The 25,120-nt window shown below is 42.4% G+C and overlaps 1 protein-coding gene and 1 non-coding gene across 2 annotated transcripts in view; both read left to right on the forward strand.

Moving 5' to 3' along the window:
- The first annotated feature begins 775 nt into the window (after positions 1-775).
- The window catches only part of LOC121567380 (protein phosphatase 1 regulatory subunit 37), a 54,679-nt gene continuing 30,334 nt past the window's right edge, over positions 776-25,120 (forward strand). Inside the window, exon 1 of the mRNA XM_041877389.2 lies at positions 776-2,688. Within this exon, the coding sequence (XP_041733323.2) occupies positions 1,995-2,688 (694 nt within the window). The 5' untranslated portion in view covers positions 776-1,994. The remainder of the gene's footprint in view (positions 2,689-25,120) is intronic.
- On the forward strand, positions 22,349-22,420 carry trnac-gca. The gene has a single exon. It is a non-coding gene; the product is annotated as a tRNA-Cys (tRNA).

A 25,120-nucleotide genomic window follows, 5' to 3' on the forward strand; every position in this document is an offset into this window, starting at 1 on the left:
AGTTATATAGTAATTACAGTATTGTCTGTCATCATTCTGTACAGTTGTGTGGTGGTCACTAGTTGCCACAAAGTCATAAACCCCACCTATTTCTACAATTTCTCTCTATTTTTACCATATAGGCAATTTTGACTTTGTGGCTGTGTTATCTAGTGGAAATCCAGTTGTGTCAACATGTCACAATTTGACAAGGTTGATTGCAAGGGCCAAGGGGCGATGATATGCCAATGTGCATCACACTTTCTTGTCAGACAGCACATCAGCACACAAATATTTGTAACATATATTGCGACAGTAAATATCTATGTTTCAACTGACTATGTTTTAGGCGAAAGTACTTACACCAAATGATCAGGTAGCATCATAAATATTTTCAGCAACATTTTAAAACGCTGCAAATAGAAATAGAATATATGAATTAGAAGTATTCTATGTCAAATATAGTAGCATACCTACGACCATTCTATGTATTACATTTCTATTTGCAACGTTCTGCGACGTTGTGTCTACTGAACATGCCCCGGTCGTCACTAGTTACCACAGCCACAAAGTAATAAACCCCGCCTATGCCTATAATTTATCATCTTCAAATCAGATTTTAAACCTATTCCTAAACTTAAACACAATTTCCTACCTTATGCCTAACCTTAACCTTAAATTAAGACCAAAAATACATGTTTTGTTTCATGAATGTTTTCGATATAGCCATATTGACTTTGTGGCTGTGGTAACTAGTGAAAACCCCCTTGCCACTGGATAAGCGATGACGTAGAGACAACAAACAGTTGTTGGACTTCAGTAAGCTAGCTAGCTAGCACAACGACGAGGAGAGAAAACAGCATCTTTACATTCAAGCGCTTCTCGGGGAACGTCAATAAGCGGCATGTCTTTGTTTTAAAATAACAATCAAAAAGGAGATTACTGCTCTACAGTTAAATCATTTGGGCACGAACGAAACATGCTCCGGACTATGACGCTTGTTTTTTTCCTTGCCTACTAGTCGAGGATTGTGATGCAAGGTGCTCGGGTGAGACCGCGAGCGACATTCGGAAATTATTTTTCTTTAAATGGAATGATTGACTCGAAAACAAAGCATTTGGGTTTACCGAAAGGTGCATAAAACTACACTGGTCTAGATGTCATTGTTGGGTAACTACTTTAGCTAGGTAGCTAGCTTGCTTCATGCACAATACATAGTATTTTGCTAACGGAATGGAGGCACCGTGAGCGAATTGTACAGTTTTAGCTAGCTAGCCAGGTTGCTGGTCACCCAAAATATAGCTATAACGTTAGCTAGCTTTCACATTCACTTTTAGAGCGTGCTGACCAACAAAATACAGAATACTGTAACAAAAAACGGCCATCTATGCACTTTATTGATATATATCGTGGTTACCTAGCATGAAGTTAACTAGCCATACAAGTATAAACTAGATTGAGACTAGGCTAGTGTAGCAGGAGAATAGGTTGCTTCTTGGTTAGGAGGATTTGTTTGACACGAGGTGTGTTGCCTTTATCTCTTGACAATTTGACAACTATTTAACGTTGTTGGACATGTGATATGGTAAATGTATCAAAGGTTTTCTTAAATTACAATTTCAGGCTATAAATATTCTGAACTGCAGGAACGCATCACGTATAAAACCAGTCACATGCTTGCTTGAAAGTTGTCAATAATGTGCGAAATGATCTCTTGAAATAGTTGTGTGTGAGCACAAATAGCTGTTTAGTCAATCAATTACTTTAACACTCAAAATGCACTTATATTGTCATTGTTGACATGTCAAAACAAAGTTGTAAACATTCTTGATGAAAGTACTTATTTTACAAATTATGTTAGCTATTCAAGGATCAAAGACCATCATTCAAAGACTGAAATCAACCCGGAAGGCATCACTTTAAATATCTTGTGTCAGGTGCAGAGTTCTCGAATCCTGTCAAATTGCTAGATTAATACAGTCAATTGCCAACACTATCTTCCTGGAAATGAAAATATGAATATCGAGGAGCAAGCTCTAGATTTGTGCAATGTCAAAATGAAGAGTAATGTCGATGACAATACTACCAATAACTCGGAAGAGATCATACCCCGGATCTCAGAACTGATGGATGGAGACATGTGTAAACAAGGCATTGGCACTAAGGCCGCCGACAACCCGCAGGGGGAGGACAACCACCGGTCAAAAGAGACATTAGAAATCGACGAACTGAATGGGAATAAGAACAACAGCGTCCCAGATACCCCTGCAATAGTCAGTTCTGACTTTGACGTTTCTAATGACGACCAACACCAAGAGGAGAGTATCAAGGATACAACACCATCGGCCCTCATGTTTGCTATTGAGGAAGGGGATGATGGTGGGGATATGGACATTGGTGTGGATTTGAGCCTAGATGAAAGTGGCATGTTGGAGTCAGAACATACGGACCAGGGACCATCCTTAGCAGAGGAGACATCCTCAAGCGGTACCAATCCAGATTCATCAACCCCAGACGTTGTCACAGACGAGGAACCTGAGAAACCCTCAGAACAGGAGGATTTGCCACCTGTCATTGCCCCAGGAGAGGCCCTCTCTCCAGCCCTGGATGAGGGGGATGATGAACACAAAAATGGCAAGAGGGTGACTTTTCCTTCAGATGAGGATATTGTCTCTGGAGCAGTGGAGCCCAAGGACCCGTGGAGACATGGTAATTTCTCACACAATTTACTAACAATATCTGCTTATGTGACTCTTTCATATATTTTTAGGCCTTGTTTGTATGGTGTCCTTAGCCTTGCTGTTCCCTCAAGCTGGGGGTGGCATACAGTGCAGACTGGTGCTCTTGAACTCCCTGACTTGCAAAGAGGGACACTGTCACAGAGTACCTTTCTGTTGTCCCTGGCCTAATAGAGGGTTTTTATACTCACTAGACTTTGCACTTTTACTGTTGGATTGTAGGCAAGGAAACAAAACATGAAGCAGATTTAATTTCTTGATGAAAACAGTCGTAATGTTAGAAACAAACAGCATTATGTTGTAACCTAGAGTCACGTTTGATTATTTTGCAAGCTATAGGACCCACAATTTTACATAAAGTAGGTTTGTATAGGGCCATAGAGTTTAGTCTAATTATTATTTTCTTTTTTGCCATGGAATATCTGGTATGTAGTATCGCGATAGAATGAAACATTCCAATAGGTTTCACTGTCTTGCTTCTGAGCCCCCAGGTTCATCTCTGCCTTCCATGGCAACCATTAGACCCCAACCTGCAATCACACCATTATACATTTCATCCCCAGGCAATACCTAGGGCCTATATAAGTCTGTCAGACCCCCTTGTCAAAATGAAGAATTGAATCATCTTACACACATCAGAATACAAGGTGGCGACCAAAGCTAGTTGAACACCCAGGTGATTTTCTGTCACTCATGTCCTCAGTACTAAAAAGCCCACTGTAGTTGGTGGCATCCCTGTTTTCTTTCTCATACATTTGATATTGGTTCCACATGAGTTTCTCCACCAGCTGAAAATGAAGTGAGTTCCCTTAGACGTCTCTGTGTGTCATCCTCGTCAGCCAGACCGTGCACTCCTTAAAGGTATGCCGTTTTAGTAGTACTCCCAGTCACAAGTGTTTGTATGCCTGTGGGTTTATTTTTGTAAGGATGCTGCAGTTTCTCTTTATTGAACATTTCCTGTTGGCACCCCAAGCACTTGAAGACTAAGTTCATTATGTAGGAGGGTCAGGTGGGGGTAGGGAGATTTCAGGGAATGCAAAAAAGCAGCAAGGTTGACATGCATTTTCAATTTCAATTTTAAACTGAATTGAAATGATCTGGATAACGTCATAGTACTTTAACACCAAATCAAACATGCTCCCACCAAAACAAACCAACTCCAGACAGTCGTGTCCAGTGAGGGTCAGGTGGATGACGTTTACCAAGTCACTAACTCGACACAGTTCGATTTGTTTTACGTTAGTTCCCAGATAGGGTATTTCTATTCATGTTCTCCTAATTCGTGCAATAAAATTTCATGTCAAAACAGGAATTCTCTCGATGAGTTCACTCATGAGTGAAATCCACGGCGAATGGGTTATGCAAACGTCCAAATGGGCATGTGAAAATTAAACTTAATCAGGCCGCAGGCGACATCTCTCCCCGTTACATCACGGCAGTTCCTGGGGTTACAGCCATGGTCAACAAGGAGTTATCCATTTATTTAAGTTTCAAAGGTCCAGTGGCCGGAGAGGGAGGGTGCCAGGGATATCACATGATTCAAGATAACGTTCTGCCATCTAGGTTAGCGATATGACTGATATCTTGATCAGTGAGTGCATTCCTATATTTCTATCAATACAATACTATCAATCATGTCAGTACACTGCCGACCGTAAATAGGACTAAATAGTAGTAGGGATGGGGATATGGACAAAATATCATATCACTATCTTTGACATGTATAATGGTATTTGACGGTACTTTATGTTTTTGGATAATACAAGTTCTAAATATGCTTTATGAGTAGTTCATGACCCTAAGGTAGCAACACATACATTATAAGTGATTTCAATGGGGCTTTCTCCATACTGTTCAATCCAACTCCAAACAAAAATAAATTTCAGCATTTTCATCAAATTCTGCATTTCCTGCTGTTTTATTATCATTTCCACACTGTGCCATGCAGCATGGGCAAAAAATATAGGCCTAGTTAATTGGTGAACTGTTGGAATCATGGAAATATAATGATTATTCTAATTCTATAGTTGGTATATAGTGGGCAGTACCTTGAATACATTGTTGTTTGACATGACAACGAATGAATAAACCAGGGAGTTATTGACAGGGTAGGAACCAAAGTGTTGGTCAGTGTTTCCAGGTGACCCTAATTAGATGTTACATTACATGTTTTCTTACTTCATGTAGCTAGCTAGCCAACATATTCATGATTCGCCTATTCCTCTCTAAGATAAGATACCATTGCACAAACATGCTTATCTAGGCCAACACCAGCACTGGTACCAGGCAGTATTAGTTAGCTGTGTTTGCTTTGACTCTTGGTACCTTTAGCAAGCTAGCTAACCAGCTAACTAGTGATTAGCATTAGCAGCTAACTCAAATTATTTTAGCAATACCTTGCTAAGAAAAGACAGACTAGCAGACAGTAAGATACACAAATTAATCATGTATAGAACGCTTGTGGAAAGCAGCATGTCACCAACATTGTTGCATCCATCTGACCATGCAGACTTAACGACAAGAACCTGCTTGTGACTCCGTGGTCGAGCAACTGCTCCCTCCTTGAGTGACGAGCAGGGCTTGGTGTGGTTAGCGGCATGCAGCAGCAGCAGGAGAGGGAGAGAGATGACTTAAGTAGCGAACGGAGTAAACTATCAAAACGGACATTGTATACACTGGAGTTGCATATCACATTTAAACAAACCAAACATTGAAATGCCGTTACAGGTAATGTAAAAACTCAAACCGGTCCGTGCATCAATACCAGTGTATAGTCAAATACGATATACCGCCCAGCCCTAAAAGGTAGATAAAACTCAGGCCAATGTTAAATTGGCTTTAATCATGATGATAACCAATCTATAGTAAGTGAATTAGTCATGCTGTTGAAGGGTGTTGCAGAAGATTGAGTGATGTTGTCTACTGAGGTTTTACTCTCTCAACACGTTCATTATTTCAATTTTCACCATCTGAAATATCCAGATCTAGACATCCTAGGAAGTTTGAGGCATAGAGGCCTAGTATTAATAACAAGCGTGCAGTGTGCTCAATCCCCATCCAGTATCCTTGTCTGTCTTTATCTTTCCTTCATCTTCTTTGATATTGCATGAAGGAGTAGGCCTAGCCCAGATCTCTCTCTGTGTCTCGGTTCAGCGGTCTTTCCCAGGGTCATGTTCACTCATGGAGAAGTGTGTCTAAGCGGGTGTGATAGGCAGTGATTGAACTAACTGAGGCCCAGGAAATGAAACGTATCTCCATCCCCGCCCCCAAGCCTCTTCATGGTTCACTTGGACTCATCATTGCCACAATGGATCTGGCCTGGAGACTTCCTTGAATCACTGGTCTAGGATCAGCTCGTCACGGCCCAAACCTCATCTTAGCCATCAGGAGGAGCAAACCTGGCCTCAAACGGGTGCTTGGTGCTGCTTTCTCCACCTGGACCAGCCCAGAGATGGGATGCTACTCAGTGTTAGACTAAACTGTAGGTAGTTCTTTCCATAATGGTTTAGGCCTAGTTGTAATTGTTGCTACAAGTCATGAAATTATATAGTTTTTCCTTGTTGTCTTACATGCTGACATGTTCAGAATGGTCACAGTTGATGTGGCCTCTAGGATAACAGTCTTACGATTGTGTCTGTTTAGTTTCTGCGGCGCTTCGCTAGTTCAAAGCATTGACAATGTGGATAGATCACTATGCAGTTTGCCATTGAAATACAGATCCACTGCGTATTGTAGAGACTAGCCTCGATAACGTTAAAGGTGAATTTTAGTCTGAACAAATTGATAGACGACACTGCTCCCTACGTAGTGTTGTTTGTTTGTCACCCTGCAGTGAGATTGTAAAAGGAGTCCTAGCCTCTTTGTTCTGTAGCACTTGTCCCTTCCCTTCAATCTTGGCTGGGCACATGTTGCATCATTTCCTCAGATTCCTTAACTTCCCAGCATGACTCTTAGCAGCTTTGCTTCCTCTCCTCCCTCCCTATTCCCCCTCCCTTTCCCTCTCCTTCCCTCTCTCATCCATCCTTTCTCCTTCTCTCAGGCTTATATGGGGAAAACCATGTGCTGACTCCTTACATCAGTGGTTTCCAACCTTTTTTGGTTACTGTACCACCAACTGAATTTTGCTCTGCCCAGAGTACCCCTGAAGTACCCCCTTGTGCATTTTACCAGAAAGCCTACGGTCTCATTAGTCTTCTCAACTACCCCCTGTGGATAGGCCAAGTACCCCCAGGGGTCCTAGTAACCCTGGTTGGGAACCACTGCCTTACATTATGCAAGAAGCATGTGGGCTATTGTTGGTTCTTCTATTGACGTATCATACAAATTAGATTAGTTGACAATTGTAAATATTCTGATTCTGTAAAGAAGTAAGCTAAATCTCTGAGATTTTTTTTTTGGTGAAGTTCTTATCTAAACCACACTGCATTTTGGTATGATAAGTGAAAGCATTTTTCCCTGAAGAAAATAATAAGTAGAAAGCTGCATAGCCTATATGTGATCTCATGTCAAAACACAGAGGCCCACTTGTAAATTGGCACCAGTAATGAACTGACCCTTGAAGTCGGTTTACTCTCTTTAGCGCCGTTAGGCTATGTGATGTGCCTCTGGACCAAAGTTGGATCTGACAGACCTAACGCTTGGTTGCTGAGCCTAGGCCAACACTTTTACTTGGCTGCAGTTTGTAGTGTGTTTGTGTACTGTTGGTACTGTGTCTGTCCTGCTCTGCCCCTGCAGTTTGGGGTCATGACATGAACCCTGTCCTTTAACTGTGTGTCTGTTTGAACTTCAGTCATGGACCTTGGGACTGCAGCCAGTGCAGTCAAAGACCACCATTTTGACCAGAGTGCTTACAGGGGGAGCTGCTCTGCTCCACTTATGAAAACAACATACCTCTAGGAGTTTGCAGTGTTTAGGATGACAACCTTGTTTTTGTCCTAAAAACGGTATTCTTCAGCCACTTCCATCCATTATTTTTTACCTTTGGAAACTGTAGGCTATTGAAACACAATTTTTCCCTGAGGGATGACTAGCTTCCCACATAAAACACCTATCGCCCCTCTTATCTGTTTTAAACAGGGCTGGCCGACGCACATCATAAAATGCCCGCTCACTTATAAATAGCCAGGGCCCTGTGGAGAGCCAGTTCAGTCATACTGTTTTTAGCCCATGATATCACAATCCCTCTTTGCCTGACAATGCCTCAGCTACAGGGTTGCTTTTCAGTGTCATCACAGTTACAGTGAAGCTGTCTTGAAATTGAAATGTTGCTTGTTGTTACCACAATTAATGACAAATTAACACGTCACTAAAATGGAAGAAAATAATTATCTTGCTTCTTCAGGGGGAGAAGGCTCTTATGAACTGGTATGATGACACATGTTCATTCACTAGTTAAATGGATGTAAAATGCAACAGTTTGCCTGCATCTAAAGGTGAATTCACCCCATATGGGCACTGTCTCACTCAGGCAGTGAGAGAAACAGAAGTGTGTCCATTTCCCCTGTGTTAGCCTCTCCGCTAAGTGCCCTGTGTTAATTATTGACTAGCAGGCTAGCTCTAAATTAGCACAGAATTGTTTCATAATCACATTCCATGTGGTTCTGGAGCACTTGATTCTCTGCTATTGCTGGATCCACATCGTTATCAAATCCAGGTCTGCTGACTTCTCGGGAGGGAGAAAGTTGGAGGGGGGCCTGAGGTGCCATTGTGGTTGTTGGTTCCTTCTAGACAGCCTGGCCTGGACATTGTATGCTTGTTTCTCACAGTCATGTGAGTCAGTGAGTGAGGTGGGGCCAGACGTGGTCCAGGTGGAAAAGCAACAAATCAAATTGTATTTGTCACATACACGTGTTTAGCAGATGTTATAGCGGGTGTAGCGAAATGCTTGCGCTTCTAGCTCCGACAGTGCAGTAATATCTAACAAGTAATATCTAACAATTTCACAACATATACCCAATACACACAAAACTAGTAAGGAATGGAATTTAAGAATATATATACATACCGGTATATTGATAAGCAATGACAGAGCGGCATGGACTAAGATACAGTAGAATATTATAGAATAGAATACAGTATATACATATGAGATGAGTAGTGCAAGATATGTAAACATTATTAAAATGACTAGTGTTCCATTTCTTGAAGTGGCCAATGATATCAATAGGCAGCAGCAGCCTCTAATGTGCTAGTGATGGCTATTTAACAGTCTGATGGCCTTGAGATAGAAGCTGTTTTTCATTCTCTCGGTCCTAGCTTTGATGCACCTGTACTGACCTCACGTTCTGGATGATAGCGGGGTGAACAGGCAGTGGCTCGGGTGGTTGATTTCCTTGATGATCTTTTTTGGCCTTCCTGTGACATCGGGTGCTGTAGGTGTCTTGGAGGGTGGGTAGTTTGGCCCCGGTAATGTGTTTGGCAGACCGCATCACTCTCTGGAGAGCCCTGCAGTTGTGGTCGGTGCAGTTGCCGTACCAGGCGGTGATACAGCCCGACAGGATGCTCTCAATTGTGCATCTGTAAAAGTTTGTGAGGGTTTTAGGTGCCAAGCCGAATTTCTTCAGCCTCCTGAGGTTGAAGAGGCTCTGTTGCGCCTTCTTCACAACACTGTCTGCGTGGGTGGACCATTTCAGTTTATCGGTGATGTGTACGCCAAGGTACTTGAAGCTTTCCACCTTCTCCACTGCGGTCCCGTCGATGTGGATAGGGGGGTGCACCCTCTGCTGTTTCCTGAAGTCCACGATCATCTCCTTTGTTTTGTTGACGTTGAGTGAGAGGTTATTTTCCTGGCACCACACTCCCAGAGCCCTCACCACCTCCCTGTAGGCGGTCTCATCATTGTTGGTAATCAAGCCTACTACTGTTGTCTTCTGCAAACTTGATGATTGAGTTGGAGGCGTGTTTGGCCACGCAGTCATGGGTGAACAGGGAGTTGTTTCCTACCTTCACCACCTGGGGGTGGCCCGTCAGGAAATCCAGGACCCAGTTGCACAGGGCGGGGTTCAGACCCAGGGGACCTCGAGCTTAATGATGAGCTTGGAGGGTACGATGGTGTTGAATGCTGAGCTATAGTCAATTAACAGGATTCTTACATAGGTATTCCTCTTGTCCAGATGGGATAGGGCAGTGTGCAGTGTGATGGCGATTGCATCGTCTGTGGATCTATTGGGGCGGTAAGCAAATTGAAGTGGGTCTAGGGTGACAGGTAAGGTAGAGGTGATATGATCCTTGACTAGTCTCTCAAGGCACTTCATGATGACAGAGGTGAGTGCTACGGGGTGATAGTAATTTAGTTCAGTTACCTTTGCTTTCTGGGTACAGGAACAATGGTGGCCATCTTGAATGGTGGCCACTCATTTCACCTGTCACATTTTTACATTATGAAGCTTTACGTAGTTCTCCAGAACAGTTTTTTTTTTTTCTTCAATCAATTGATCAGGGACGTGCAACTATAGTTTTTCTTCACAGAAAATACATTAGTGCAACATGTTCGGCAGAAAATAGCTTCATTTTCATCAGATTACAACAGAAGTGCAACGAGTAAATGAGCATACAATGAAAAAGCAAGGTATTTTTTGCAAAAACGATGCATGGCCATCATATTTCTAATGTTTATCATAGAAAGCATGTAGCCAGCTACACTGACCAAATATATAAATGTGTAAAGTGTTGGTCCCATGTTTCATGAGCTGAAATAAAATATCCCAGAAATAGAATGTTCATTTCTCTACCATAAGCCGCCTCCAAAGTTGTTTTAGGGAATTTGGCAACACGTCCAACCGGCCTCACAACCGCAGACCACGTCTAACCACGCCAGCCCAGGACCTCCACATCCGGCTTCTTCACCTGCGGGATCGTCTGAGACCAGCCACCCAGACAGCTGATGAAACTTTGGATTTGCACAACTGAAGAACTTCTGCACAAACCGTCTCAGGAAAGCTCATCTGCGTGCTTGTAATCCTCACTAGGGTCTTGACCTGACTGAAGTTCGGCGTCGTAACCGACTTCAGTGGGCAAATGCTCACCTTCAATGGTCACTGGCACGCTGGAGAAGTGTAGTCTTCTCGGATGAATCTCGGTATGGTGTCTTGTGGGCGAGTGGTTTGCTGATGTCAACGTTGTGAACAGAGGGCCCCATGGTGGCGGTGGGGTTATGGTATGGGCAGGCATAAGCTACGGACAACTAACACAATTGCATTTTATCGATGGCAATTTGAATGCGCAGAGATACCGTGATGAGATCCTGAGGCCCATTGTTGTGCCATTCATCCGCCGCCATAACTTCATGTTTCAGCTTAATAATGCACGGCCCCATGTCGCAAGGATCTGTACACAATTCCTGTAAGCTGAAAATGTCCCAGTCCTTCCATGGCCTGCTTACTCACCAGACATTGAGCCCGTTGAGCATGTTTGGATGCTCTGGATGTTCCAGTTCCCGCCGCTATCCAGGAACTTCGCACAGCCATTGAATAGGAGTGGGACAATATTCCACAGACCACAATCAACAGCCTGATCAATTATTTGAGAAGGAGATGTGTCGCACTGCACGAGGCAGATGGTGGTCACACCAGATACTGACTGGTTTTCTGATCTACGCCCCTACCTTTTTTTAAAGGTATCTGTGACCAACAGATGCATATCTGTATTCCCAGTCGTGTGAAATCCATAGATTAGAGCGTAATAAATGTATTTCAATTGACAGATTTCTCTAAATCAGTAAAATCGTAGAAATTGTTGCGTGTTGCGGCGTTTATATTTTTGTTCTGTATACATTTCCTATTGTTTGGCTTAAAGTTAATATTGCATTTTACTGGAGAAATGTATGCTGGCTACACCGAGAAAAGTACAGGAGAAAAGTATCTACATGTCAGTGGGAGCGCTGTCTGCTGATGGAATGCTGTTCTTGAATTCTCATCTGAATAGAGAAGTGCAACTGAAGCACAAAATTAGTTTGTCGAGCAGAAATGACAATAAGAAGCATTTTAGATCTGCGTTTACAAAACGCAGCAAGATATTTCTTATGCTTTTTGTATTTTTTTTGCTGCGTAAAAAACGCAGAATTCTGCATTAACGCGACCCCTAAGTTTAAATTGCTTGTAATCTAAGTAAGTGGCTGAATTAATAAGGTGACGGGGCATCATATTGTGTTAGCCTTCTGCAGTGTTTGAGAAGTCAAAGCCCTTTGGATGAGTATTCTGTATCTTGATATCCTTGCGTTTTTTCTCCTCTCCGTTCTCGGCCCATCTGCTCCTCCCCCATATTCTTCAAGCAGAGCAGGCAGGCCCATTGCCCTAGTGACTCCAGACTGCACACAGACACAGTGTGTACACATGCTGCTGCAGAGCCAGTGCTGTTCTTCCATCATACAAGAATGCATCAAAACTTTATTCATTTGCACAATGTCTCTCGTTCACATTCTTTTGTAAATCTCCAAACTCAACAAAAATGACATTCGGTAGCTCCTACCTATATATGTATAACTTTGTGAGCATGATTGTCTGTCTTTGCAATTCGTATTTTTTTCAGATGGATTCAGGTATCCATCCACCTATATTTCCTCCCATGTGAAGCTGTAGGGGGCTCCCTTTGTGAGATGTTGTTTTTCCACCCTGACCCTCCCCCAGCAGTAGGCTGACCCCATTTCCTGTCAGCTGGTCGATTGTTTGGTCGATAGGCTGTTGGTCAAACAAGATTAGTTTTAGTCGAGCAGTCGTGTGTGTATATATATATATATATATATATATATATATACACACACACACACAGTGCTATGAAAAAGTATTTGCCCCCTTTCAAATTTTCTCTACTTTTGCATATTTGTGATACTGAATGTTATCAGATCTTCAACCAAAACCTAATATTAGATAAAGGGAACATAAGTGGACAAATAACACAACAATTACATATTTATTTCATAAACAAAGTTATGCAACACCCAATTCCCCTGTGTGAAAAAGTAATTGCCCCCTTACACTTAATAACTGATTGTGCCACCTTTAGCTGCAATGACTCCAACCAAATGCTTCCTGTAATTGTTGATCAGTCTCTCACGTCGCTGTGGAGGAATTTTGGCCCACTCTTCCATGCAGAACTGCTTTAACTCAGTGACGTGTGGGTTTTCAAGCATGAACTGCTCGTTTCAAGTCCTGCCACAACATCTCAATTGGGATTAGGTCTGGACTTTGACTAGGCCATTACAAAACTTCCAATTTGTTGCTTTTTAGCTATTTTCCTGTAGACTTTATTGTGTGTTTTGGATCATTGTCCTGCTGCATGACCCAGCTGCGCTTCAGCTTCAGCTCACAGACGGATGGTCTGACATTCTCCTGTAGAATTCTCTGATACAGAGCAGAATTCATGGTTCCTTCTATTAAGGCAAGTCGTCCAGGTCCTGAGGAAGCAGGACCTGGACGACGGGAGAACCTTCAGAAGGACAACCATCTCTGCAGCACTCCACCAATCAGGCCTTTATGGTAGAGTGGCCAGACGGAAGCCACACCTCAGTAAAAGGCACATGACAGCCCGCTAGGAGTTTTCCAAAAGGCACCTAAAGGACCATGAAAAACAAGATTATCTGGTCTGATGAAACAAATATTTAACTCTTTGGCCTGTATGCCAAGCGTCACGTCTGGAGGAAACCTGGCACCATCCCTACAGTGAAGCATGGTGATGGCAGCATCATGCTGTGGGGATGTTTTTCAGCAGCAGGGACTGGGAGACTAGTCAGGAAAGATGAATGGAGCAAAGTTCAGAGAGCTCCTTGATGAAAACCTGCTCCAGAGTGCTCAGGACCTCAGACTGGGGCGAAGGTTCACCTTCCAACAGGACAACGACCCTAAGCACACAGCCAAGACAACGCAGGAGTGGCTTCGGGACAAGTCTCTGAATGTCCTTGATTGGCCCAGTCAGAGCCCTGACTTGAACCCGATCAAACATCTCTGGAGAGACCTGAAAATAGCTGTGCAGCGACGCTCCCCATCCATCCTGACAGAGCTTAAGAGGATCTGCAGAGAAGAATGGGAGAAACTCCCGAAATACAGGTGTGCCAAGCTTGTAGCGTCATACCCAAGAAGACTCAAGGTTGTAAACGCTGCCAAAGGTGCTTCAACAAAGTACTGAGTAAAGGGTCTGAATACTAATGTGAATGTGATATATCAGTTTTTTATGTTTGATAAATTTGCAAAAATGTCTAGACTTTTTTTTTTCTTTGTCATTATGGGGTATTGTGTGTAAATGGATGAGGAAAAATTACAATATAATCAATTTTAGAATAAGGCTGTAACGTAACAAAATGTGGAAAAAGTCAAGGGATCTGAATACTTTCCGAATACACTGAATATTTATTGTATGGTACAGGAGACACCTGTCTGATTCACACCTGTCTCAGTGGACTAATCCATTGCGATGGCACACCAGTATCGCCAGTAGTACATTTACCGTTAATTCCCATCATTTCTAATCTGCAATGTTGGTTTGGCTACTGTAATTTCTGTTAATGCATTCAATATATAATAATAATAATAATAATTAGTATTATTAGTGTTATTAGTATTATTATTAGTATTTTACTCATTGTCGGAGTGGACATGTTGTTTGAGGACCGCACAACCTAGGCTACACTTGTGAGGAACACGTTTTGGTTTATTTCATTCCATTTATGAGTTGTCAATTTATTAATTGTCTTTTATTTTTACTGCTCCAGTCAATGTTGAGTAAGGATGTGCACCTGATTATGCATAGAGGTAGGCCTAGGCTACCTGCCCTGTGCTCAAATGTAGGCCTATAAATGTACACATTTGGTGATCTTATTGTCTTATCTCACCACCACTGTGGAGCTTCTCAAAGTATGTTTTTCTTCACCTCAAACAGCAAGTAAACAAAGTCTGTTTTTACATCCATTGAGAATGACAATAGTTCCTTAACGTAGCCTATTTGAAAAATCTTTCCAGCTCTCTTTCGATAACCACTCGACATGAAAGGGGGAAAAAATGTCATGCTCTGATCCGGTGGAAACGTCATAAAATAGGCCTGCCTGATTACTTCTTATCCCTTGCGCAAATAGCCTACAGCTATGTCTGTCCGGAAATCACTGGCCCAGAATATTTTATACAATGTTTGCTAGCACGAGCTTCAGGCCGGACCCAAGTTAATAGTGAATACAATGTTTCAAGTTCCTTGCAGACAGGCCATGCGTAGCCAATGTGATTCCTAGGATATTTATTTCTATCAGGATATTGTCTACCTGCAGGCTGCAGTGTTTTTGTTGGCTTTATGTAGGCCATTTTTACATAGTTGGCAATGGCAATAGAATAATTGTGATTAACCACATGATAATGATTTTGAGATATGAAGACTTTTTATTATAAATTAAATGAAACTGTTCCACGAAAATGTGCATATGAAAATCAGAACTGGCACGCAGGTCGGTAGATATTGTAAAATAAATTGGTACTCCAAATGGAAAAGGTTGCCGACCCCTGGTGTAGCCTATTACCGGCAACTTCAGGAGCTTAACGGCAGAATCTGCGAAGTCCAGCAGCAGCTGGAGGAGGAGTGTCAGGAACAGTTTGTTTTTCTTCTGGTTAGGCTATCTTGATCTCTGGCTCCCTCTTGAGTCGTGTGTTTTAATTATTTAATCACAGTGTGCTTAAAGTATCAAACAAGCTCAGTAGCCTACATATAGTTGGTTTTATTATTGATTTTATTAATATTGATTGGTTGAAAGAACAGACGACTCTAGGTCGAGCAAGATTATTTTTTTGTCGGACAGCCCTACCCAGCAGGCATCAATCCAGGCCACTGTCAGTAGGGCTCTTACCCATAGCATAGGCCTTTCTCTCTGGTATGGACCATGCGTTCCTCGCCCCCTGTGACCAGCGTCAGCTGTCATGTGTGAATGACGTTGCTGCCACCCTTTGCAGCATGGTGGTGTGAAATGGCAGGGATGGGGACGGGGGAGCAGGGCGCTATTTTAGACTCTTCACACTCAGTTGTTAAGTCGGCGGCAGGTCCAGCCCCGGCTCCGCTCCATCCTGGAGGCTCGTCCAGAGGCCTCCCCTCCTCATTCCACACAGTCAGTGGCCTGTGACTGCTGACTGACTGACTGCTTCACCAGGCCCAGTCCTCCTGTCTCTTCCCTCTGAACCCTACGCCCAGTCCTGGTGACCTCTCAACCCTACCAAATGGCTGCTTTGCCATTTTCTATTTCTCCTTGTCCCCTCAATGTGGGTGCCAATTTATACAGGTCACAGAATGAAATGTGTCTATTAAAGAACCTGTGATGTTGCGTGCCACAGTGTTTTCTCTGAGTGACAAGTGCAGTTCCTCATCAGGTGTCCATAGCTCTACTCTTCCTCGTCTCCTTTTTGCCCTTTACAACCCTGATCGTTAAAGACCACCATGTCGGTTGGCATGGCCCAGCATGTCTCAATCTCACCATGTCGTCAACACCCTGAGTCACAGGCAATCAGTGTTCACCCTTCAGCCACAAATGATGAGCCACAAATGATGAGCTCATCAAACTGAGCTCATAATTTCCATTGTGACCTGACTAGCAGTCATTCAAGCATTCATGCTTTTTCTACCACGCTAATTTGTCGGTCATTGCAGAACGGTAATATTAATTGACATCCGAGATCATAGTTATCTTTCAGAAGAGATTATTTACCACAGAACATCATAAGTAATATGCTGTTATCTTCAAAGCAGCATTGTCGTACCCCCGCTCTCTCTCTCCTCCTTCTCTCTATCCTCTGAAGTCCTACATGGGGTCCGCAGATGACTCGGACGCTCTTGCTAGTGCAGACAGGGTGTTCATCTGTGGTGGCTTGGCTGAGACCGGGACACCTGGACCCAGACCCTTCACATACACCGTGCCCAGCATAGAATTAGAATGAGTAGAATGGACATGGCTTTAAAATATACAGTAGATTTCACTGTCCACTCAATAGAAAAGCATTGCTGTAGAACTCTGAGAATCAGCACAGAATTATTACAGGTGTTGATAAACACATTCAAACATGGACACAGCTGGTCCACCTAGCATAGAACATTGCTTTTAATCTACTAAATCAAATTCTATGGCACCCAGACTGCTTTCCCTCTCTAACCCAGACGGTCTCCACACTCCCCTCTATGCTCCTCCCAGCCGCTGCGGTGAAGGTAAAACGCACAGCACCGATGTGTCAACGAGAGTGAGACCGAGAGAGAAGGGAGGGAGGGAAGAGGGAGAAATTGGGTCAGACTGCACTTGGATTAATTTAGGTTGCAGCTAGCTTGTTTTTCATTGGCTGTGTGTAGTAAACCCCTCTAAATCGGTAGTAGGGTAAACATACTACTAATAATATTCAATAGGGAGCTGTAGGCTGTATCTAGAGGTAAATGGAGGCATTCCTGTCAGTTTTTAAAGGTCAGATTTGGTTTAGGCTGATTTAAATTTCCGTTACAGTGCCTTCAGAAAGTATTCACACCCCTTGACTTTTTCCACATTTTGTTACAGCCTGAATTTAAAATTGATTAAATTGAGATTTTGTCACTGGTCTAAACACAATACCCCATAATGTCAAAGTGGAATTATGTTTTTATAAATATTTACAAATTAATTAAAAATGAAAAGCTGAAAAGTATTCAACCACTTTGTTATGGCAAGCCTAAATATGGTCAGGAGTAAAAATGTGCTTATCAAGTCACATAAAAAGTTGTATGGACTCGCTCGTGATTTTTGATTGACTACCACATCTCTGTACCTCACACATACAATTATCTGTAAGGTCCCTCAGTCGAGCAGTGAATTTCAAACACAGATTCAACCACGAAGACCAGGGAGGTTTTCCAATGTCTCGCAAAGAAGGGCACCTATTGGTAGATGGGTAAAAAAAACAAAACTGCAGACATTGAAAATCCCTTTGAGCATGGTAAAGTTATTAATTACACTTTGGGTGTTGTCAATACACCCAGTCAATACAAAAATACAGCCGTCCTTCCTAACTCAGTTGCCAGAGAGAAAGGAAACCGTGAGGGATTTCACAATGAGGCCAATGGTGACTTTAAAACACGTACAGAGTTTAATGGTTGTGGTAGGAGAAAACTGAGGATGGATCAACAACGTAGTTACTCCACAACACTAACCTGAATGACAGAGTGAAAAGAAGGAAGCCTTTACAGAATACAAATATTCCAAAACATGCATCCTGTTTGCAATAAGGCACTAAAGAAAAACTGCTAAAAATGTGGCAAAGAATTTAACTTTATGTCCTGAATACAAAGCGTTGTGTTTGGGGCAAATCCAACACAACACCTCACGGAGTACCACTCTTCATATTGTCAAGCATGGTGGTGGCTGCATCATGTTATGTGTATGCTTGTCATCGGCAAGGATTAGGGAGTTTTTGGGGATAAAAATAAATAGAATGGAGCTAAGCACAGGCGAAAACTGGTTCAGTCTGCTTTCCAGCAGACACTAGGAGAAATTCACCTTTCAGCAGGACAGTAACCTAAAGCACAAGGCCAAATATACACTGGAGTTGCTTACCAAGAAGACAGTGAATGTTCCTGAGTGATCGAGTTACAGTTTTGACTTACACTACCATTCAAAAGTTTGGGGTCACTTAGAAATGTCCTTGTTTTCGAAAGAAAAGCATTTTTTTTGTCCATTTTAAAATGACATCAAATTGATCAGAAATACAGTGTAGACATTGTTAATGTTGTAAATGGCTACTGTAGCTGGAAACGGCTGATTTTTAATGGAATATCTACAGTCGTGGTCAAAACTTTTCTTCTGGGCCACATCCTGACTGATTGCAGCCCATTCTTGCATAATCAATGCTTGGAGTTTGTCAGAATTTGTGGGTTTTTGTTTGTCCACCCGCCTCTTGAGGATCGACCACAAGTTCTCAATGGGATTAAGGTCTGGGGAGTTTCCTGGCCATGGACCCAAAATGTCGATGTTTTGTTCCCCGAGCCACTTAGTTATCACTTTTTCCTTATGGCAAGGTGCTCCATCATGCTGGAAAAGGCATTGGTCGTCACCAAACTGTTCTTGGATGGTTGGGAGAAGTTGCTCTCGGAGGATGTGTTGGTACCATTCTTTATTCATGGCTGTGTTCTTAGCCAAAATTGTGAGTGAGCCCACTCCCTTGGCTGAGAAGCAACCCCACACATGAATGGTCTCAGGATGCTTTACTGTTGGCATGACACAAGACTGATGGTAGCGCTCACCTTGTCTACTCCGGACAAGGTGTTTTCCGGATGCCCCAAACAATCGGAAAGGGGATTCATCAGAGAAAATGACTTTACCCCAGTCTTCAGCAGTCCAATCCCTGTACCTTTTGCAGAATATCAGTCTGTCCCTGATGTTTTTCCTGGAGAGAAGTGGCTTCTTTGCTGCCCTTCTTGACACCAGGCCATCCTCCAAAAGTCTTCGCCTCACTGTGTGTGCCGATGCACTCACACCTGCCTGCTGCCATTCCTGAGCAAGCTCTGCATTGATGGTGCCCCGATCCCGCAGCTGAATCAACTTTAGGAGATGGTCCTGGCGCTTGCTGGACTTTCTTGGGCGCCCTGACGCCTTTCTTCACAACAATTGAACCTCTCTCCTTGAAGTTCTTGATGATCCGATAAATGGTTGATTTAGGTGCAATCTTACTAGCAGCAATATCCTTGCCTGTGAAGCCCTTTTTGTGCAAAGCAATGATGACGACACGTGTTTCCTTGCAGGTAACCATGGTTAACAGAGGAAGAACAATGATTTCAAGCACCACCCTCCTTTTAAAGCTTCCAGTCTGTTATTATTATAATAATAATAATAATAATATGCCATTTAGCAGACGCTTTTATCCAAAGCGACTTAGTCATGCGTGCATAAATTTTTTTTTTGTGTATGGGTGGTCCCGGGGCTCGAACCCGGGACCACCCATACACAAAAAAAAAATGTATGCACGCATGACTGTAAGTTGCTTTGGATAAAAGCGTCTGCTAAATGGCTTATTATTATTATTATTATTATAATACGTTTGAGTTATTCTAACTCAATCAGCATGACAGAGTGATCTCCAGCCTTGTCCTCGTCAACACTCTCACCTGTGTTAACGAGAGAATCACTGACATGATGGCAGCTGGTCCTTTTGTGGCAGGGCTGAAATGCAGTGGAAATGTTTTTTTGGGATTAAGTTCATTTTCATGGCAAAGAGGGACTTTGTAATTAATTGCAATTCCTCTGATCACTCTTCATTACATTCTGGAGTATATGCAAATTGCCATCATCAAAACTGAGGCAGCAGACTTTGAAAATTACTATTTGTGTCATTCTCAAAACTTTTGACCACGACTACATAGGCGTACAGAGGCCCATTATCAGCAACCATCAGTCCTGTGTTCCAATGGCACGTTGTTTGCTAATCCTAGTTTATCATTTTAAAAGGCTAATTGATCATTAGAAAACCCTTTTGCAATTATGTTAGCACATCTGAAAACTGTTGCGCTGATTAAAGAAGCAATAAAACTGGCCTTCTTGCGACAAGTTGAATATCTGGAGCATCAGCAATTGTGGGTTTGATTACAGGATCAAAATGGCCAGAAACAAAACTTTCTTCTGAAACTCATCAGTCTATTCTTGCTCTGAGAAATGAAGGCTATTTCATGCGAGAAATTGCCAAGAAACTGAAGATTGAGAGGCCCTGGCGCACAACTGAGCAAGAGGACAAATACATTAGTGTCTAGTTTGAGAAACAGATGCCTCACAGGTCCTCAACTGGCAGCTTCATTAAATAGTACCCGCAAAACACCAGTCTCAACGTCAACAGTGCCAAGAAACTGAAGATCTCATACAACGCTGTGTACTACTCCCTTCACAGAACAGCGCAAACTGGCTCTAACCAGAATAGAAAGAGGAGTGGGAGGCCCTGGTGCACAACTGAGCAAGAGGACAAATACATTTGTGTCGAGGCCTCTTCACTGTTGACGTTGAGACTGGTGTTTTACGGGTACTATTTAATGAAGCTGCCAGTTGAGGACCTGTGAGGCGTCTGTTTCTCAAACTAGACACTAATGTATTTGTCCTCTTGCTCAGTTGTGCACCAGGGCCTCTCAATCTTCAGTTTCTTGGCAATTTCTCGCATGAAATAGCCTTCATTTCTCAGAGCAAGAATAGACTGACGAGTTTCAGAAGAAAGTTATTTGTTTCTGGCCATTTTGATCCTGTAATCAAACCCACAATTGATGATGCTCCAGATACTCAACTAGTCTCAAGAAGGCCTGTTTTATTGCTTATTTAATCAGCACAACAGTTTTCAGCTGTGCTAACATAATTGCAAAAGGGTTTTCTAATGATCAATTAGCCTTTTAAAATGATAAACTTGGATTAGCAAACACAACGTGCCATTGGAACACAGGACTGATGGTTGCTGATAATGGGCCTCTGTATGCCTATGTAGATATTCCATTAAAAATCTGCTGTTTCCAGCTACAATAGCCATTTACAACATTAACAGTCTACACTGTATTTCTGATAAACTTGATGTTTTTTTTAATTGAGTTTTTTTTTTTAACAAGGACATTTCTAAGTGACCCCAAACTTTTGAACGGTAGTGTAAATCGGCTTGAAAATCTATGGCAAGACTTGAAAATGGCTGTCTAGCAATGATAAACAACCAGCTTAACCCTCCCGTTGTCCTAGGGTCAAAATGACCCGCCACTGTTTTGAACCAACTTTATTTAATTTTTATATTTTTGGGATCATTTGTGAGAAGGAGGCAGTGAGACTTTAAAGAAAGTATCACTGCCTCCTTCTCACAAATGATCCAAAAAATATAAAAATTAAATACAGTTGGTTCAACACAGTGGCGGGTCATTTTGACCCTAGGACAACGGGAGGGTTAACAGAGCTTGAAGAATATTTAAAAGAATAATGTACAAATATTGTACAATCCAGGTGTGCAAAGCTCTTAGACTTACCCAGAAAGACTCACAGCTGTTATCACTGCCAAAGGTGATTCTAACGTGTTGACTCAGGGGTGTGAATACTTATGTAAATTGAATGTCTCTCTTGTCAAAACATTTCTCTAAAAATAAACATGTTTTCACTTTGTCATTATGGGGTATTGTGTGTAGATGGGTGAGAAAGAAAATCAGTTTATTCCATTTTGAATTCAGGCTGTAACAACAAAATGTGGATTAAGTCAAGGGGTATGAATACTTTCTGAAGGCAGTATAGCTTTTCTGAGTAGATGACTACTGCAGAATATAAAATGCCCACATAGACTGTCCCAGAGCCATGTATTTAGACTGGCCCCTTCCCTGCTGCCCTACCCAGACCAGTAACACAGTAGGGACTGCTCCTCACTGTTCAGGCCCCAGGAGAAGCATGCAGGTTCTGCCTGTTTCACCAGGGCTCACTTTAATGGCCTCTAATTGTTTGAGTCCTCTTCACATGTCAAGGATTATCCCTAGCGAAGGTGTGTGTCAGTGGATAGGCTGACATATAGTTTGACCCCTAGGATATGATCGGATGGTTATGATTTTATTAGGATCTCCAGTAGCCGACGCAAATGGCGACAGCTAGTCTTCCTAGGGTTCGACACAACGAAAAATACATTTCAGACAAAAATACTTTACAATTTACATACATTTAAAACAGAGGGTGTATAGCTCAGTGGTAGAGCATTTGACTGCAGATCAAGAGGTCCCAGGTTCAAATCCTGGTGCCCCCTTAACATCAGCTACTTTTTATAGGGTGAATGCACCAATTTGTAAGTCGCTCTGGATAAGAGCGTCTGCTAAATGACGTAAATGTAAATGTAAAACATTAACAGACATTACAGACTTATATATAAAACATTTTAATTTACAAGCTACAACTAAAGACCAATGGTGAAGTAGGTGGGGTGGGAAGGGCTGACATTTGTGGTTGGTTTGACCACTTGGGATTTTACATCAGTGCAATATGGCAAGCTATGTCCCATATTGGTCACGGTATATTCGACTTTCAGCTTGACTCTTCTTTCTGAATGACTACCTCGTCTCTGTACCCCACACATACAATTATCTGTAAGGTGCCTCAGTCGAGCAGTGAATTTCAAACACAGATTCAACAACAAAGAACTGGGTGGTTTTCCAATGCCTAGCAAAGGAGGGCACCTATTGGTAGATGGGTAAAAATTAAAAAGCCGACATTGAATATCCCTTTGAGCATGGTGAAGTTATTAATTACACATTGGAAGGTATATCAATACACACAGTCACTACAAAGATGCAGGCATCCTTCCTAACTCAGTTGCCGGAGAGGAAGGAAACTGCGGAGGGATTTCACCATGAGGCCAATGGTAACTTTAAAACAGAGTTTAATGGCTATTATAGGAGAACTGAGGATGGATTAACAACATTGTAGTTACTCCACAATACTAACCTAATTGATAGTGAAAAGAAGGAAGACTCTACAGAATAAATATATTCCAAACATGCATCCTTTTTACAACAAGGCACTAAAGTAATACTGCCAAAAATGTGGCAAAGCAATTCACTTTTTGACCTGAATACAAAGTGTTACAGTGGGGAAAAAAGTATTTAGTCAGCCACCAATTGTGCATGTTCTCCCACTTAAAAAGATGAGAGAGGCCTGTAATTTTCATCATAGGTACACGTCAACTATGACAGACAAATTGAGGGGAAAAAATCCAGAAAATCAAATTGTAGGATTTTTAATGAATTTATTTGCAAATTATGCTGGAAAATAAGTATTTGGTCACCTACAAACAAGCAAGATTTCTGGCTCTCACAGACCTGTAACTTCTTCTTTAAGAGGCTCCTCTGTCCTCCACTCGTTACCTGTATTAATGGCACCTGTTTGAACTTGTTATCAGTATAAAAGACACCTGTCCACAACCTCAAACAGTCACACTCCAAACTCCACTATGGCCAAGACCAAAGAGCTGTCAAAGGACACCAGAAACAAAATTGTAGACCTGCACCAGGCTGGGAAGACTGAATCTGCAATAGGTAAGCAGCTTGGTTTGAAGAAATCAACTGTGGGAACAATTATTAGGAAATGGAAGACATACAAGACCACTGATAATCTCCCTCGATCTGGGGCTCCACGCAAGATCTCACCCCGTGGGGTCAAAATGATCACAAGAACGGTGAGCAAAAATCCCAGAACCACACAGGGGGACCTAGTGAATGACCTGCAGAGAGCTGGGACCAAAGTAACAAAGCCTACCATCAGTAACACACTACGCCGCCAGGGACTCAAATCCTGCAGTGCCAGACGTGTCCCCCTGCTTAAGCCAGTACATGTCCAGGCCCGTCTGAAGTTTGCTAGAGTGCATTTGGATGATCCAGAAGAGGATTGGGAGAATGTCATATGTTCAGATGAAACCAAAATAGAACTTTTTGGTAAAAACTCAATTCGTCGTGTTTGGAGGACAAAGAATGCTGAGTTGCATCCAAAGAACACCATACATACTGTGAAGCATGGGGGTGGAAACATCATGCTTTGGGGCTGTTTTTCTGCAAAGCGACCAGGACGACTGATCCGTGTAAAGGAAAGAATGAATGGGGCCATGTATCGTGAGATTTTGAGTGAAAACCTCCTTCCATCAGCAAGGGCATTGAAGATGAAACGTGGCTGGGTCTTTCAGCATGACAATGATCCCAAACACACCGCCCGGGCAACGAAGGAGTGGCTTTCGTAAGAAGCATTTCAAGGTCCTGGAGTGCCTAGCCAGTCTCCAGATCTCAACCCCATAGAAAATCTTTGGAGGGAGTTGAAAGTGTGTTGCCCAGCGACAGCCCCAAAACATCACTGCTCTAGAGGAGATCTGCATGGAGGAATGGGCCAAAATACCAGCAACAGTGTGTGAAAACCTTGTGAAGACTTACAGAAAACGTTTGACCTGTGTCATTGCCAACAAAGGGTATATAACAAAGTATTGAGAAACTTTTGTTATTGACCAAATACTTATTTTCCACCATCATTTGCAAATACATTCATAACAAATCCTACAATGTGATTTTTCTGGAATTTTTTTCCTCATTTTGATGAAAATTACAGGCCTCTCCCATCTTTTTAAGTGGGAGAACTTGCACAATTGGTGGCTGACTAAATACTTTTTGTTTGGGGCAAATCCAATACAACACATTACTGAGTGCCACTCTCCATATTTTCACGCATAGTGGTGGCTGCATCATATTATGGGTATGCTTGCAATCGTTAAGGACTGGGGAGTTTTTCAGGATAAAGAAATTAATGGAATGCAAAATCCTAGAGTTAAACCTGGTTGTCTGCTTTCCACCAGAAACTGGGGAGATGAATTCACCTTTTAAGCAGGACAATAACTTAAAACACAAGGCCAAATCTACACTGGAGTTGGTTACCAAGACGATATTGAATGTTCCTGAGTTGCCTAAATCGG

This window comes from Coregonus clupeaformis, chromosome 6, assembly GCF_020615455.1.
Source record: "Coregonus clupeaformis isolate EN_2021a chromosome 6, ASM2061545v1, whole genome shotgun sequence".
NCBI classification, from domain to species: domain Eukaryota; kingdom Metazoa; phylum Chordata; class Actinopteri; order Salmoniformes; family Salmonidae; genus Coregonus; species Coregonus clupeaformis.